At 36.4% G+C, this 15608-nt stretch overlaps 2 protein-coding genes across 4 annotated transcripts in view; one reads left to right on the top strand and one right to left on the bottom strand.

Annotated features, from left to right (window-relative positions):
* Positions 1-7574, bottom strand: part of rno (PHD finger protein rhinoceros) — an 84325-nt gene extending 76751 nt beyond the window's left edge. For both annotated transcript variants that reach the window (XM_083126319.1, XM_083126320.1), the window contains exons 1-3: positions 7410-7574; positions 5053-5176; positions 853-1106 (exon numbers count right to left, since the gene is read on the bottom strand). The gene's annotated coding sequence lies outside the window, so the exon portion shown is untranslated. The remainder of the gene's footprint in view (positions 1-852; positions 1107-5052; positions 5177-7409) is intronic.
* Nxt1 (NTF2-related export protein 1) overlaps positions 7515-15608 on the top strand; it is a 58672-nt gene continuing 50578 nt past the window's right edge. The window contains exon 1 of one of the 2 annotated variants that reach the window (XM_083126322.1): positions 7515-7756. In XM_083126322.1, the coding sequence (XP_082982448.1) occupies positions 7748-7756 (9 nt within the window). In that variant the 5' untranslated portion in view covers positions 7515-7747. The remainder of the gene's footprint in view (positions 7757-15608) is intronic. The other variant, XM_083126321.1, reaches the window with a different exon arrangement.

Genomic DNA, 15608 nt, shown 5'->3' with positions numbered 1-15608 from the left:
GTAATTTGCATTTTTGGAGGAAAAATGTTATAACTCGGGGCACTATGGGAGCAATCTACTTCGGATAAGTTTTGTTTTGCAGCTAAAACATCAGAGCATGCAACCGTGTACAATTCAAAACGTCAGACCGAGGAAAGGGAGCTTGGGGGGCATGACTCCCGAATTTCAATGGAAAAAACAAAAATCTGGAAATTGCCCCTTCTCCCCTGCTACTTTGGGGGGAGGGTGCGATCTTTAGTATTCTTTTCAAAGAATGGACATTTCTGATGTACATGTATAATGTATAATAATTGGAATTCAAATTTATCTCAAGATATCATGTCTTGCAATAATCTTCCGTATGTAAGATAGATTGTTCTGCCAAGGATACTAACAAAGTAAAGGATTGAGAGAATTCGGTTTTATTTTCCATGGAGCTATCTTTTCCTTCTTCGATAAAAATTAAAGCTAAACTAAGTTGTAATTTTTTCACGTCTACGGAGAAAAATCCATGTAGAATTCACACATAATTCCCAGATCCAATAATTCAAGCATAATTCCCGGACTATGTTATTTTGGAGGTGATGTGATCAGCACCATGCTCTGGTCACCTTTACCCACAGGGTTGCCACGAGGTAGCAATCCATTTGAGGCTGACTGAGTCCCAGAGCTGCTTTATGCGTGGACAAGGTTGGAAAAATTCTGACCGTAGATTACCCACCCTGGGAACAGAACCTGGGTGTCCTGTGTAGCAGTCAAGATGTCCTACTGACCACACCACCGTGGCTGTTATTTTTTTCTTAGTCTCGAAAAACATAAAACCAAGGTTCCATTGTGCATGTACAAACACGAAAATAAAAATTACAAACTTACCTGTGTAAATTAATAATCCGGTGGCGTGTTAAAATTTTGATGAGGTGCCATGTTTACTTTCCTTCATATACTCTCACTTGCTTCATCATTTAGAAATACCATTTAGAAACATCCTTGTCCACATTGTACTGAATTTCAATTTTCTTACCAAGATCAATCTTAGATGGTTGATGAACATGACATCATATTCCAAAATAATTTAAATAAAAATTTATCCCAACAGGTAACAGTCCAGTGATGTTAAAGGAATACACCTAAAAAAAAAGGTAAAAAAAAAATTAGTACCATAAAATCACCGTGATGTTTCTACACTTGTCCATCTTATCACAATACAAAAGTTAGACCTACTCTGCTATTGGTGTACACCTTCATTTTAAATCTGATATAAGAAAAATCTATAAGAATTATTTTCAGTGGTAAGGAATGCTTTCAGACAATGTTAAGAATAAAATTATTAAAAAGAAAATAGAATTTGCTCACAGAACTTCAAATATATCGTACTTTGGGAGTTATACACCTTACCCATAAAGTCCGATAACAGTCTTCTCAATGTATTACATAGAGAGAACAAATGATACACCTTTCAAATGCATGTCACGTAAAGACTCAAATAATTTTGTCCGTTTTTTATCGCCAATGCACATCGTGCATTCACCACAGTTGGTGTTCTTGTGAAGATGACAACCTCTTGTGCAAAGCCTCCATTCTTTCTCTGTGCTAAAATTTCATAAAAAGAAGGGTGCTACAGATATCCTAAAAGGATTGAGGAGTCAGGTGAGTGGAGAAGGTTACATAATTTAGAACTGCATAACTTGTATTCATGTCCAGATATTATTAGAATAATTAAATCAAGAAGTCTTAGATGGGTAGGCAATGTGGCATGAATGAGAGAAGAAAGAAGAGTTTACAGAATTTTTGCTGGGAAACCTGGTGATAAGAGACCTATAGAAAGTCCAAGACAAAGATGGAAGGATAACGTTGAAATGCACCTAAAAGAAATCGGTGAAGATGGAAAAGATCGGATTGATCTTGCCCAGGATAGGGACAGATGGCAGACTTGAGTTGCTGCAGCCATAAACTTTCGGGTATAAGAAGGCTAGAGAGTTACCTACAGATAAGCAATGGAAATTCAGGAAAATCCGTAAACACTGGCAGAAAAGGAATGGCTATCCTAGCATGAGTGTAGAGAATGTTGACCATAGTCAGAGACACGTTCAAAAAGAGATCAAAAATCAGCTCCAAAAGCAACATATGACAGTGTAAGAGACTTGGTATGAAACTGTATAAACTACAGCCTTGCACCAGTTAAAACCAGATGACAAACAAAAACATTTCCAGCGTTGTGTCCAAGTGGAACAATGGGTGGCAGATGAAAACTTTGTGATTCACTTAATTTTCACCGATGAAGTGACATTTCTAGCAAACATAACTGTCAAATTTGGGGTACCCAGAACTCTAATGAAATCATTAAATAGGAGTACGATAGACCTAAGGTGAATGTTTTTTGTTGTTTGTTGTCATGCCAACAAACTTTATGGACCATTCTTCATCTAAAAAAAAGACCGTTGCTGGACATTCATTCATGAATATGCAGGGATGCTTGTTGCTGCAAATGAAGGAAGATTCCGATAATCTCCGTCCCGAGCAGGATGGGGCTCCGCTCCATTTTCACAATGCCATTTTTCATTGCCTGAACAAAGAAGTGAATTAATACTGAACCAGATGTGCTGGAGATGGTCATAATTGTTTAGAAAAATGGTCCTGAAGGTCAGTGAATTTGACTTCCCGCAACTTCTTCCCATGGGGCTACATCAAAGACTGTGTATGTTGAACTCTTACCACACAATGTATGCACTAAAACCATAAGCGTTCCAAATCTGCCAACACCGAAACGAAGGATATGCCGTAAAGGATGGCATGGGTTTGATTCCAGTGTTGGTATCTGACAAAAGTGGCTCAAATATCAGATCTTTGTGATGCTGAAACAAACTTGGTGAGTTTCGCTTTCATATGACTTGCATGACTCTATGGTCTGTATTCAATTGTCAAAATGCCCTAGCCCTCTCCCCAACAATATGTGTCTATGTTGTATTTTGCTAATTTTATGTTTCTTTTCTCTCTATTTTGCATTGCCCATATTTGGTTCATCTGGTAATATATATATATATATAAAAGCAAGGAGGGCCAAAAGGGCTAAGTAAAAATCAAAGAAGGTAAAAGGAAACACTCACCGGACAGTAGAAAAATTCAAAATTTTCGCTACCTTCGTAGCATCATCGGTATGAGGAGAAAGAGACGGAACTGGAAGTCAGTATATATATGGATAAAAGCAAGGAGGGCCAAAAGGGCTAAGTAAAAATCAAAGAAGGTAAAACCTATTTCTCCTCACACCGATGATGCTATGAAATTAGCAAAAATTTTGAATTTTTCTACTGTCCGGTGAGCGTTTCCTTTTACCTTCTTTGATTTTTATATATATATATTAAGGAGGTCAATGAACCGTTTCGATCAATAGAATATTGGTTAACAATATTGGTAAATTTTATATTGGTATATTATCGAAATCTGACGGAATTTCATTATCAGCCCATTCCTATAATTTTTTCTCACCATTAACAATCAAATAGATTTTTTTACAATTAGATTTTGCATTATTGTGAGAAAATGAGGGCATGTACAAGTTTCTTTTTAAAGTACCTCTCCTCCTTGTAACTGTAATTTTTGGTGAGTGGCATGTAAAATCTTAAGCTATCTGTGCATCTGAAAAGCTGTGGTTAGATGGTCTGTTGTGAAATAATTACTGCACAAACTTGAGATGTGCGTGTGTGTGTGTATTCATACATATCCACTGATGGCGTATTGTCCAATGTTTTCTGGTTTACTGCTGGAAACCAACTTCGTTCATATATATATATATATAGAAATTGCCAGAAAATTTGAAGTTGTCCAACTTTCATTTTTCTTTTACTTGCATAACTGAATTGGCATTTTATTTCTATTATATCTAATTCATATACAGAGAGAGGTCAAAAGTCAGTTCACATATGGATTTACAGTATACCTTCAATGTGTGTACCTTGAACATCAATGCATTTGTGCACACAACGTTTCCAGTTCTCCAGAACCTTTCGCAGCATAATCATATCTGCACATTACACAATGCGTTCCTTCAGATGCTGGATGACTGAGTAGACGAGCACCTTTGAATGGCCACAAAGGACAATATCCATTGGTCTGTAGATCGAGGTGGCCACTCAACAGGACTACGGCGAGCGATCCATACACCAGGAAACTGGACATTCAACACTCACGGACAATTAACAAGACAAGGAAAACTTCCATGTAACCTGACTTTTGACTCTGTATAAGAAATATCTACAATAAATAAAAATTGTTTCTGTAAACAAAGAACTTTCAGAATATGCCATTGATATATATAACCTACCACATCAATGTTCAAAATTTAGCGTGAAAGTTTATTCCCATTTGGCAAAAGTTCCTTACCACGAACAAGTTGTTGAATGCCATGTTTAAAGAAAACGACGTCAGAGTATGTATCATGCTGCTTCTCGCATTCGTGATTACTTTCCAAGAATTTCTAAATAGGAACAGTTCTAATGAAAGCCTTTCATGACTGTTGACCAATCAAAACACATGCTATTGAAATTTCGAGGCACAGAATGTTTTTTTATTTCTATTCTGTGGTGAAAAGAAATTGTAAACATGTGTTTGTGACTTGCGAAAAAGGAAAGGCGGAGTGGCGGAACATTCTAGTCTGTATTTATTTACAACAATGAATTATGTATATTTCTACAGCAGTGAGTAATGTGATAATAAAATATATATTCAACAACCAACCGAAAAAATGATATTTTGTGTTCTTAAATTGAAGTTTAGATAAACACAATGAAAAACAACTATCTGTATATCTGTGGAAATGAGATTTTTATAAAATTATTTTTGTGGTGATAATAATAATAATAATAATAACAACAACAACAAAATTAGTTGTTGCGTTCAGAATGTGAAAAATAAATGTGCAATTCCAGACTTGTTTGTGATTCATTTGATCATATAGAAATGGTATATACTCATGATCATATGTAATGAAGTGTTGACCAATTGGAATGTTTACATATTACGTAAATTATTCTGCTTCCTTTAAAAGTACATTAATGTTTAAAAATAATTTAAACTTACCAGTATTAGGATATTTAAGATGGTTGATTAATCATATTTTTAAGATGAGAAGGACCATGGCACCTCAGACGAGTCAACAAGCTGGAGTGTACAATATTTCTAATATCTACAAATATGCCGTAACCTGGAAAACAAAAAAAAGAACAGCATTAATATGTTGTATACAAAATGTGATTGTCAAAATTTCTTTGCAACAAATTGCATTTCAAAACCAATACACGTGTATAGAAATTTAAATTCCCAAGCACTAAAGTTACAATAATTCTAATTATTGTTATTAATTCTCTTAGCATAAAACAAAACGGACAACTTCAAATCAGTTTGCAAAACTTCTAACCTGTGAATGCCTATATTACACTGGTAATGTGCACTAGCTCTTAACATGAAACGTCATAAACAAAACAGCATACCTATCATGGTTCAACTCATACCAAGAATGCAGACATTGATTTCCATGCAACACTAAACTCTACACAAAAATAATGCAAAAAGTTCGACTCATTGGCTAGTCATTTTATAGGAAGTATAAAATCTGTGAATAACAACACTATTGCATACCTTAGAGAATATGCAATATTCCTACATGCACCCTTCATCTCTCTCTAACCTGCAAACAATGTACATTGAAAATAGAATGATCATAATGCCCTAAGTACATTTATGCTTCTTATAATGTCGCATGTCTACATCTCTCCATGCACGCAGTGCATAAAATGAATAATAATAAAGTAGCACTCCTTTCCCACAAATGACAGCTAAAATTACTGGAGGGAAGTAAGTGCAAATAAGCATAACAGTGAAAATATCACTGCAGATACCACACATTACTTGCACAAATTATCTGCCACTTTTTGGCTAATGAGAATGAATGATGATGTGAAATCGATAACTGGCAGCAAGTTTGTTTGCAGATAATTAAATAATCACTGACAGGATGACAAAACGTACACATGTTTATAAAAGCCAAATGATTACCAAATGAGTAAATATCGATAGAACACGTATTAAACAAAAAGAAAGTGTAAAAACTATGAATTGTTATCCATGCATAAAGTATTATAAAAGTAATGCATACAAAAATGGAGAATTCAAGCACAGAAATGTGATTGTAGGAAAGATTCTGTACTTGTTTTAAACAAGGCTTGGCAAAACCTGCGTAAAATGATAATAAATATTTCCTGTAAACAGAAGATATAAACACCACAAAATGTAAACAATACTTTTAACCTCATTCATCAAAAGCACACCTGTTAATTTGCAATCTATTACGATGATTTCTAAAAAATATACATCTCTTATGGAAATCAACATTACAATGGGGCAATTGAGTAGCAATTGCCCCCATAAAAGAGCTATTAATCCAAAATGCTCCTATACAAAAACTAAGCATTATGACAAGTGGAACAACAATAACATTCAGTATGTGTTCAAGCTTACTAATGTACTGTCATAACTGTGTGTGTGTGTGTGTGTAAATGTTATAGCAATAAGTTTCTTCTTCACAACCTCAAATTTGACAGTAGAAATACTTGGATAAAAATTCCATAATTATAATCTCATCCCCTTTAGATGAAATTCTGCACAAAACTGAATGCAAAATCATGTGCACATTACATGCTTCTACTCATGTTATAAATATTTCCAATTTATCAAACAATTAACAACCAATAATGCAGGGGGAACTCCCCAAATTAGCAATATTGCATTCATACTATTGAAGTTGTTTTACTTTATGGGTTCCTAACTTCCTCGAAATAGTAGTACTGACAATATGCAATGTATGATGAACAAGTACAGCGCTATAAGATGTGACACATCCTATAATTAACACTGTATTTTTATAAAAACTGGCCATTAGGCCTGTATCAAATACCATCATCTGCAATGGACACCCAACCATGGATGTAAACATGAAGTGGTGTTGGTCGATTTTTTTACATAGGACCTATCTTACGCACGAAATTACTCGTTATAACGCTTAACTACAACATTAACCAAAATGTGTTGTACCAGTTTGTGCCATTTAAATGGAAAATATGATGTAGTTCAACCAATACTCCAGCAGCTAAACAAAATTGACAATACAGATGGCAGCAGCGTCGGGATGTTTCATTAATCTTTAGCTCCCGAGAAAAAGCTTAACATTTGTTCGAATTACTTCCTGTGTGTCAAATATGTACTTTTTCTCATGCTACAATGTAGGTACATGTTTCTTACACTGTCTACAGCTAACAAAATATGATCATTCTTCAAAATATACACAAATATTTTAGAACAGGTATATGTTTCACTGTCATCAGGCGAACCAACATGTCCTCATTAGAATTTCTGCTCCTTTATATGATTTAGCTACTTACCTCAACAACAACTTCCCAAATGTTTTAAAATCTAGAAGTGTTGTAGACGTTTGTCAACCCAGCCGACGAATCTTTGCATCCTTAAACACTGTAAAACAGTAACATAAAACTGCGAAGCATCATTTGGCGCCATCATGCCTGAAAAAATAACTGTAGTAGTTCAGGTCACGTGACCATTGAACGAGATCTCGCGAGATCCGTGTGAGATTCTGCGTGGTTCTTGTTGAATACGATCGTAGTAGCGCAAGGCACAGTAGAACGTCTGTATTTCCGTATCCAGGAAGAAAAATCTCGGGTCTTTGACGATCTGTGTGAACCTTCTCAAGTTCTCTGGCACAATGAATCCGGTAAGTTTCTGCTGCAAAATTAGTTCCATTTTGATAGGACTTGCAGAAAGAGATATACTGTGTTATCTGTTACATGTTATCTCTTCCTGTTACACAAAAATCTTGCCGGGCTGAATGAATCGATGAACGTGCAACTTGATGCAATGTGCTGTTGTCGTTCTGTTGACAAGTTGAATGAAACATGCCATATTTTTCTCAGTGAGGGGAATATAAATAAAACATGAATCTCATTGTGAAGTATTGTTAGGCCTTGCCTAAAAAAATTGACGGAAGTTCCTTTTAGAAAAGTATCGTATTAACAGTGCAAAGGTTATTTGTAGAAACTTTATTACCCCTCTCCGATTTTCTTCATATTTGACATAGTTACTACTTGAGGCCTGGTAATCACGAATCTGAAGGTAAAATTTGTTGGAAACTTCTAGAAATTGCAAAATAATTACGAACCATTGACGCTAGCCCCACTAACCATTGACGTGTGGTTAGGTTAGTTTCGGTTATTTTAGGAAAACATAGTTAAAATTTCGTGTCATGGTAGTATCAGGATCTAGAAATTGCAAATAATTGCGGGAGCGAATTGACAATATAGTCTCCAATTTTGTTAATTTTCGGCATACTAACTAATTTTGGCCTCCTAATCACGAATCTGTTGTAAAAAACCGGGGGTCATGTCTGGAAATTTGAAAAAAAGCTGATTGAATTTTTTTATATAGGTGCATATGCATAGTTTTAGGAACGAAAATGTAATCTCCTGTCATTGTTTCCAACCACGCCTTTGTTTTACAAGAAAATGATTTATGATGTTCAATTTTAGTACGAACCATATTTTTTGATCAATTTAGTGGTGTAATGAATGCTAATGGAACCTAACCTAACCTCGTGTGAATGGTTCGTGGGGCTACCTGTGGATGGTTTGTGGGGCTACCCATGGATGGTTTTTGGGGCTAACGTCAATGGTTTGTGGAGCTACCCATGGATGGTTTTTGGGGCTAACATCAATGGTTTGTGGGGCTACCCGTGGATGGTTTTTGGGGCTAACGTCAATTTGGCGCTCACGTATAGAAATTCCTAAATTATGGCTAGCCCCACGGACCATTGGCGCTAGCCCCACGGACCATTGGCGCTAGCCCCACGAACCATTGGCACGTGGTTAGGTTAGGAAACATAGTTAAATTTTAGGGTCGTAGTAATAGGCTATCAGGAATATATATATTTTGTTCTTTAAGTATTCGAAACGGAAAATCTTGCGATAAATAATGAGCAATTGTGCATTGTCGGTTGCGATGACTGACCCTCTTATTTTGCAAGTTTGACACGTGAGGGCCAAATTTTGACTTCAGATTCGTGATTAGGAGCCCTAATTTAGTGAGTATGCCGAATTTCAAACAAAATGGAGAAATTCCCGGTATTCTAAAATCGCTCCGTCAATTCTTACCTAATTGCGAACCATTGGCGCTAGCCCCACGAACCATTGACGTGTGGTTACGTTAGGCAAACATAGTTAAAATTTGGTGTCATGGTAGTATCAGGAATATATATATTTGCTTGTGAAACAAAAAAATTCGTGAAAATCGACTGTTTCCATTCCGAAAACTAATGCCTTATTTTCGCTTATTTTGCAATTTCTAGACGTGTCTGACAACTTTAACTTCAGATTCGGGTACTATTATAGTATGGGGGTGACACCTATAAATCATATATTTCGCCCTTTTTTACATTTCTAACGTACTATTTTAGGTTAGGCAAGCATAGTTAAAAAAAAATTAAAAAAAAATACTCGACACGTCATGTTCTAATGAAAACACAGCGAGTTTGAAACACTGACTACGTAATTACTTCATCTATTGGGCTCTCGTGCAGAAACCAAATAGCGGCAGCAGAAACAGCGTGTTGGACAGAGATTTTTGCAGAAAACAACATGTATTCGCATTAAAATGGATCAAAGCTACATTCACGAACTTCCACAACACTACAGAAAACTATTTCCGTAAGTACTTTCTCCTGTAAATTTGAAGAAATCCGTCACCCCTATTACCCAGATTCGTGATTAGGAGGCCTCAATTAGTGAGTATGCCAAATATGAAGAAAGGTACCAGTTAGATAAGCTGGAGACACATTTAACTCGTTTATTTTCAAATAAAATTCATTTCTACTGACCTCATATGCATAGCGGAACATTTTTCAACTTTGGATCACTTTTTTCCATGAAAAAAAGCGTTATTTTTAACATTATAATTATTTATTGGTCGTTGCTAATTCGGCGGGCAAATCTTGACTCATGTTGTCTATCGTCAGCTGATGTGCAGTGTTTCCAAACTTATCAACCGATAAATGCCACACAAACTATTCACAACAGGTTTTTTAAACTAAAATTGATCCACAAACCATTCTCGGAAGGTTAGGTTAGGCAAATATAGAGAATTGAATTAGAAAAAAAAAATGCTCACGTCATTTTGTAAAACTACAGCGTGGTTGCTGCACTTACAGGAGGTTATGTAATCGAACGCACGGAACATTTGATTCACGTAGTCAGTGGTAATGGTAGCACGAGCTATCGTGCAATGGAGATGCATGAATGATGAAAAATACCTTACTTACAGGCCAAACTCCTTACTTGTGCCATTGTTGACGTGAAGAGACATAATATTATCAGAGAACCCTTTATTTAAGATTTCATACGACCATGAATGGATTATTGAGATGGGTGATGTCGCCAGATCTGGATGGTGAAAACTAAGAATAAATTTCATCACTTTAAGGTTAACAGTAATAAAAGCCCCCACCCCCATCCTTTTGACACCTAAAATTGCCCTAGGAGACACTTTATCTAGCCTTCGTCAATCTAGCTCTTTTATGCACATCAGGTTTGGCAACATTGCCAGAATGGTCATAGGAGGCGAGGTGAAATGCATTATGCTTACGGGAGCATTATTTTATTTCTTCTCGATAATATCAAACATGCAGTGACGTAGAAAAGTTCATGGATGGAAAAAGGACATGTTGAACAATTTCTTCGTCATAGGAAAAGTCGAAACTCCCATTTGATTAGCTGTAACTTGAAGTTAAAGTTGGATTCCCCATAAGAAATTCATGTGATTCTGTAAATACTTATCATATTTTTCAAACATTGTGTCTAGCTTAATAATCAACTTCAAAAGGAAACAGTTTCTACTTACAGCATGGGGAGTAATTCATACTCGGTAACGGTTCCGATTGTTTTATGATTTCTCCTAGCACAAAGACTAATTATCGTAGAATTTTGGAAATCATTGTCACACGGAATTTGAACCTTACTTAAAGTAATGATCGACTCGAATAAAAGTTATTTATGTTGAAAAAAAAAAAAGCTTGCAAATTACCTTACACACTTCTCATGGACAAGATATTCTCAGTCGACAAGCGACAGTAAATATCGTATCAGCGTGGAAATGAATGTAGAAGTAAATCGGAACCTTAGTAGTATGGATTTAGGGACTTTATTTTAATGCTAAAAGAACCAAACCTAACCTGCCTAACCTAACCACGAAAGCATATATTAAACAAAACCTTAAGTAATCGCTAAAACTCCGCAGTATGTGTTAACAGACGTACATCAAAATCGAACCATGTAAAAATTGCATTCTTAGAATAAAACCAAATTAACTTGGGCCTTCATACTCTTTCATATTGTCTTGTCTGGCCATTTTTTTTATTTACTTCTTTCTTTTGGAGCAGTGCCCATTACGAGGATATTGAAATAAATGCAAAACTGTTGTAAAACTGTCACTCTTCCTCTTAAGATGTTCCGCCGGCCATCATGGTTGAGTGGTTAGCACATTGTGCCACGATTGGATGTTTGGGAGTGTCCATTCATCAATTTCATCATATCATCACTCATCCCCATCTTCACAAATTAGCCAAAAGTGGCACAAAAGCGAAGTGAAATAAAGCCAATCAGTCTATCTTAAGATGTTCTTTCTACCTATCCATGGTCATGTGGTCAGTGTCTCATGCTACAAAGCCACAGTGCTCCAGGTTCAAACCAAGACATCTGTTCTGTAACCCATGCTATTGTTTCTCTTACACCACAACTGACAAACCCCAGTTTATTATCCAAACAGCTTTAGAACAAAGTGGCTGTGTCCAAGATGTTAGCAATATTTCTAGTAATGTGAATCCAATTTAACACTAGACCCTCTCACCCATCACAAGTAAAATAAATCAAATTGATCAGTTTTTTTATGCAGAAATTCTGCTTTTAAATTGTACAGCATTTGTACAACATTCAAATGACTAACTTTTGACATTTTTGTTGTGTCTGAAGTATGTTTCGGAGACTTATTTTTTAGAGATTTGCCTGGGCAGGTATGCACCACTGGAAGACTCCAAATCCAACCGACCTACTGCCTATCAGAAAGCTCTTGATGTGCAGCACATGGTGGACAGTCGCTGCCTGATGCCATTCCTACTTAGTTCTTTGCTGGGCGGAACCCATGTGCTTCTAACTGCAGTCACAAGTCAACAAATCATGTCCATACAGAAGCAGGTGTTCATCCGGCACTTTGAGTGTATGCTCCCTCAGGCCGACAGCACAGAGCTAAGAATATCATTTGATAATAACTGAGGGGATGGTTCATAATTAGATTAATTTTTTAAAACTGTGTCTTTGACGTGATTATATCAAGCTCCCTTCCAGTGTATAAGAAATTATAAGCGTTAAAGTATGCTACACAATGGACCAAAGAGAATCACCATTTTCAAGGTTGACTGATTGGTTATGGCAATTTCTTGCAGTGGAGAGAGTTGTATGTTCAATACTCACTTGAGGCAGCTACATTTTGAAAACTTTTATTGATGTCTTGTTTAGGGTTGAGCTCATACCATTTGGAACCGATACTCTCACCACATTTCATTGAACAAACTTTTTATGCATGTAATTTTTGTCAGACATAGCAGTTCGACACTCGTTCCTTGTTCCACAGACTGCCCAGTCAATTCAATAATTTAACAAACCAAATAAGCATTTTTAAAAATTGGGTACATTGAGTAAAAATATTTAAGTCACTTTATCACCTGTAATATTGTTGTTCTTTTTTTCTTATTTTCTTTTGTTAGTACATTTAATGTAAAATGGCTAATACTGTGTTTGGAATGTTCTGTTAAATAAATAAATTTGTCATCTGCAACATCCGACAAAAATTGCATGCATTGATCTCTTCTTAAGGCGAAGGGGGACAATTAGAGACTCTCAGAGGTTTGTGGGAACACTGACCAAGGAAACGGATGAGGGGTGGCCCTGCGAGAGCAGGCCAAGTCCACAGCTGCCTCCCTCGTCCACTTAGCACCCAATATAATTTATGACTGTTGATGGGAGCGAGGGACACCCAAACAAGTCCTTGGTCAACTTTCTTGCAATCTGAGAAGGAAGCCACCAGATGGGGCCAGAGAGAGAACTTGCCCTGAGATAACTGGAACAAGTTCATGAAATTTAAATTTTGAGTTTGTGCTGACATTTCTAGACTTTCATTCTCGGTATCCAGAAAGTGCAGAAATCTTTTACTGAAGTCTGAAACTGACTTTGACAATACACGCAACGGTATTTTCAATTACTTTTTTTTCTGCAGTATCTTTCGACGCATAAAATCATGCATCAGGGATACCATGAAGGAGAGGCGAGAAAGTGATCTCCGTATGTTTTTCTTTTATAATGAAACCTCGATTCTTTTATAATAATAATGGACTCAAATATGAACTTTTCAACAATAAAGTATTATGAATTCAATTACAATTTTATGATTTGTAAAATAATAATATTAATATACGTAATACTATTGTCTTAACGACTGAAAGTCAAGACATGGAATTACTCTGCCACTCCTCCCTCTGCAGAAAAATCCTTCGGGTGCCCTAGGTCGTCTGAGGAATGAAATGAATTAACTTTACTCCTATTTTTATGTGATAAATCAAATAATAATGTATTTATGGTTTTGAGTATTGTTCAAACCCCATAGCCTACATTACAGTTTACCAAAGTCTCCAACGAGGAGACATTATCGAACAGTAAGTCTCCGTCTCGTCTCGATTTTACAAAGTTTGTCTTGTTCTCGGTCCTGTCTCTATTTTCAAGAGTTTTCTCATTAGAATTTTGAATATTAAGCTGTAACAAACTTGTACCAATCCCTTCAAGTTGGTTTAGATTAATTTTTCAAAGGCCACACATTCTGATTAACCAACTATCCAACGAGACGAGAGTGTCGAACAGTAAGTCTCAGTGTTTTCAGTCTTTAGAGAAGCACGTCTCAACTTTGGTCTCGTCTTGGAAGTCAAGGAAAAGTTCCCCGTGCATGTAGCACCGTGCCGAGGAGGTACATTTAGTGGATGTGGGGTTAGGGTCCCACATATTCTCGATCTCGGCAGCTTTGGAGGTGATGTTATTAGCATCACGACCTCCAGGTAACCACTGATTTGAGCCTGGGTGAAAACCGGATCCGTTTTTAAGTGAGGACAAGGCCGGAAAAATCCCGACCTTAATCGAACCCGGGTATCCCGCATGGCAGTCAGATACCATACAGACTAATCTTGAAAGTCAGGTATCGAATATGAAACAGCCATCTCAGTCTCGATCGACTAGTCGCCAAAACCTGCACTTCAGTCAACCGGTAAACTATTGTTTTCTACCGAATTATAAGTTTCCTGTCCTTCCTTCCTCCAACAGTACTGATTTGAAAATCGCAATCTAAAAATGTGAGCTATAAAGAGCGTCCACACACACACACACACACACACACACACACACACACACACACACACACACACACCCACGCACCCACGCACGCACGCACGCACGCACGCACGCACGCACGCACGCGCGCGCGCACACACACACACACACACACACACACACACACTCACACACTCACACACTCACACACTCACTCACTCACTCACTCACTCACTCACTCACTCACTCACTCACTCACTCTCTCTCTCTCTCTCTCTCTCTCTCTCTCTCTCTCTCTCTCTCTCTGGACCAAAAGTCGCAATACATAGGAAAATAACATTTTGTTTTTAAGTTTTTCTATTTATTTATTTTTTAAAGTGTTCTTTCTAATGCGTGTTCATCAAGAGTGGATGAAACGTATTGCAAACCAATTGTAACCATGTAGAGGATATTATATGAATACATTGTTTCTTATCACAACATATTTATTTGTCCTATGTATTGCGACTTTTGGCCCACCCTGTATATATGTATATATCAGCCACGTATCTAGAAATATGTTTCGGGGAGGGTCCGAACCAAGTGTCTCAGTAATAATAATATTTAATAACAGTAATGTTTAAATTAATACTAATTACAATATATAAATTAATATTATATTATTATTACACGATTAGGTAAAATTACTATAAAAATAGAGATATAACAGCGCATATTCATTACTTAGCTTATCTGTAGTTAAAATCGAAATAATTTACATAAAAACAAGTGACCTGGCAATGAAATTATGTCAAATAGATAAATAATTGAATATTTACCGAATAACAAAAATGATGATGTTACATGTAGTTGGAGAAAAGTAAGTTTCTGATTTATATTTTATGCATAAATTATTTTTAGTAGTAGTGCACATAAATCTTCTTTGTAGTGTCATTCAAAGCCGTATGATCCCAATATAATCCTTGCCTTCTAAAAAGTTCAGAGGAAATTAATAACCATCGACAAATGCTAATACTTTCATTACTTCATTTTAGTACTTGGTAAGGTTCTCAGGGCGTCCAGAGCCGCTTCCTCCCCCCCCCCTAAATACGTTCTTCCTGTTCTTCCAAGCCATATGATCCCAATATAATCCTTGTCTTCCAATAAGTTCAGAGA

This window comes from Lepisma saccharinum, chromosome 8 (assembly GCF_977018435.1).
Source record: "Lepisma saccharinum chromosome 8, izLepSacc3.1, whole genome shotgun sequence".
Classification (NCBI taxonomy): Eukaryota; Metazoa; Arthropoda; class Insecta; order Zygentoma; family Lepismatidae; genus Lepisma; species Lepisma saccharinum.
This window is presented reverse-complemented; position numbering and strand designations above follow the sequence as displayed.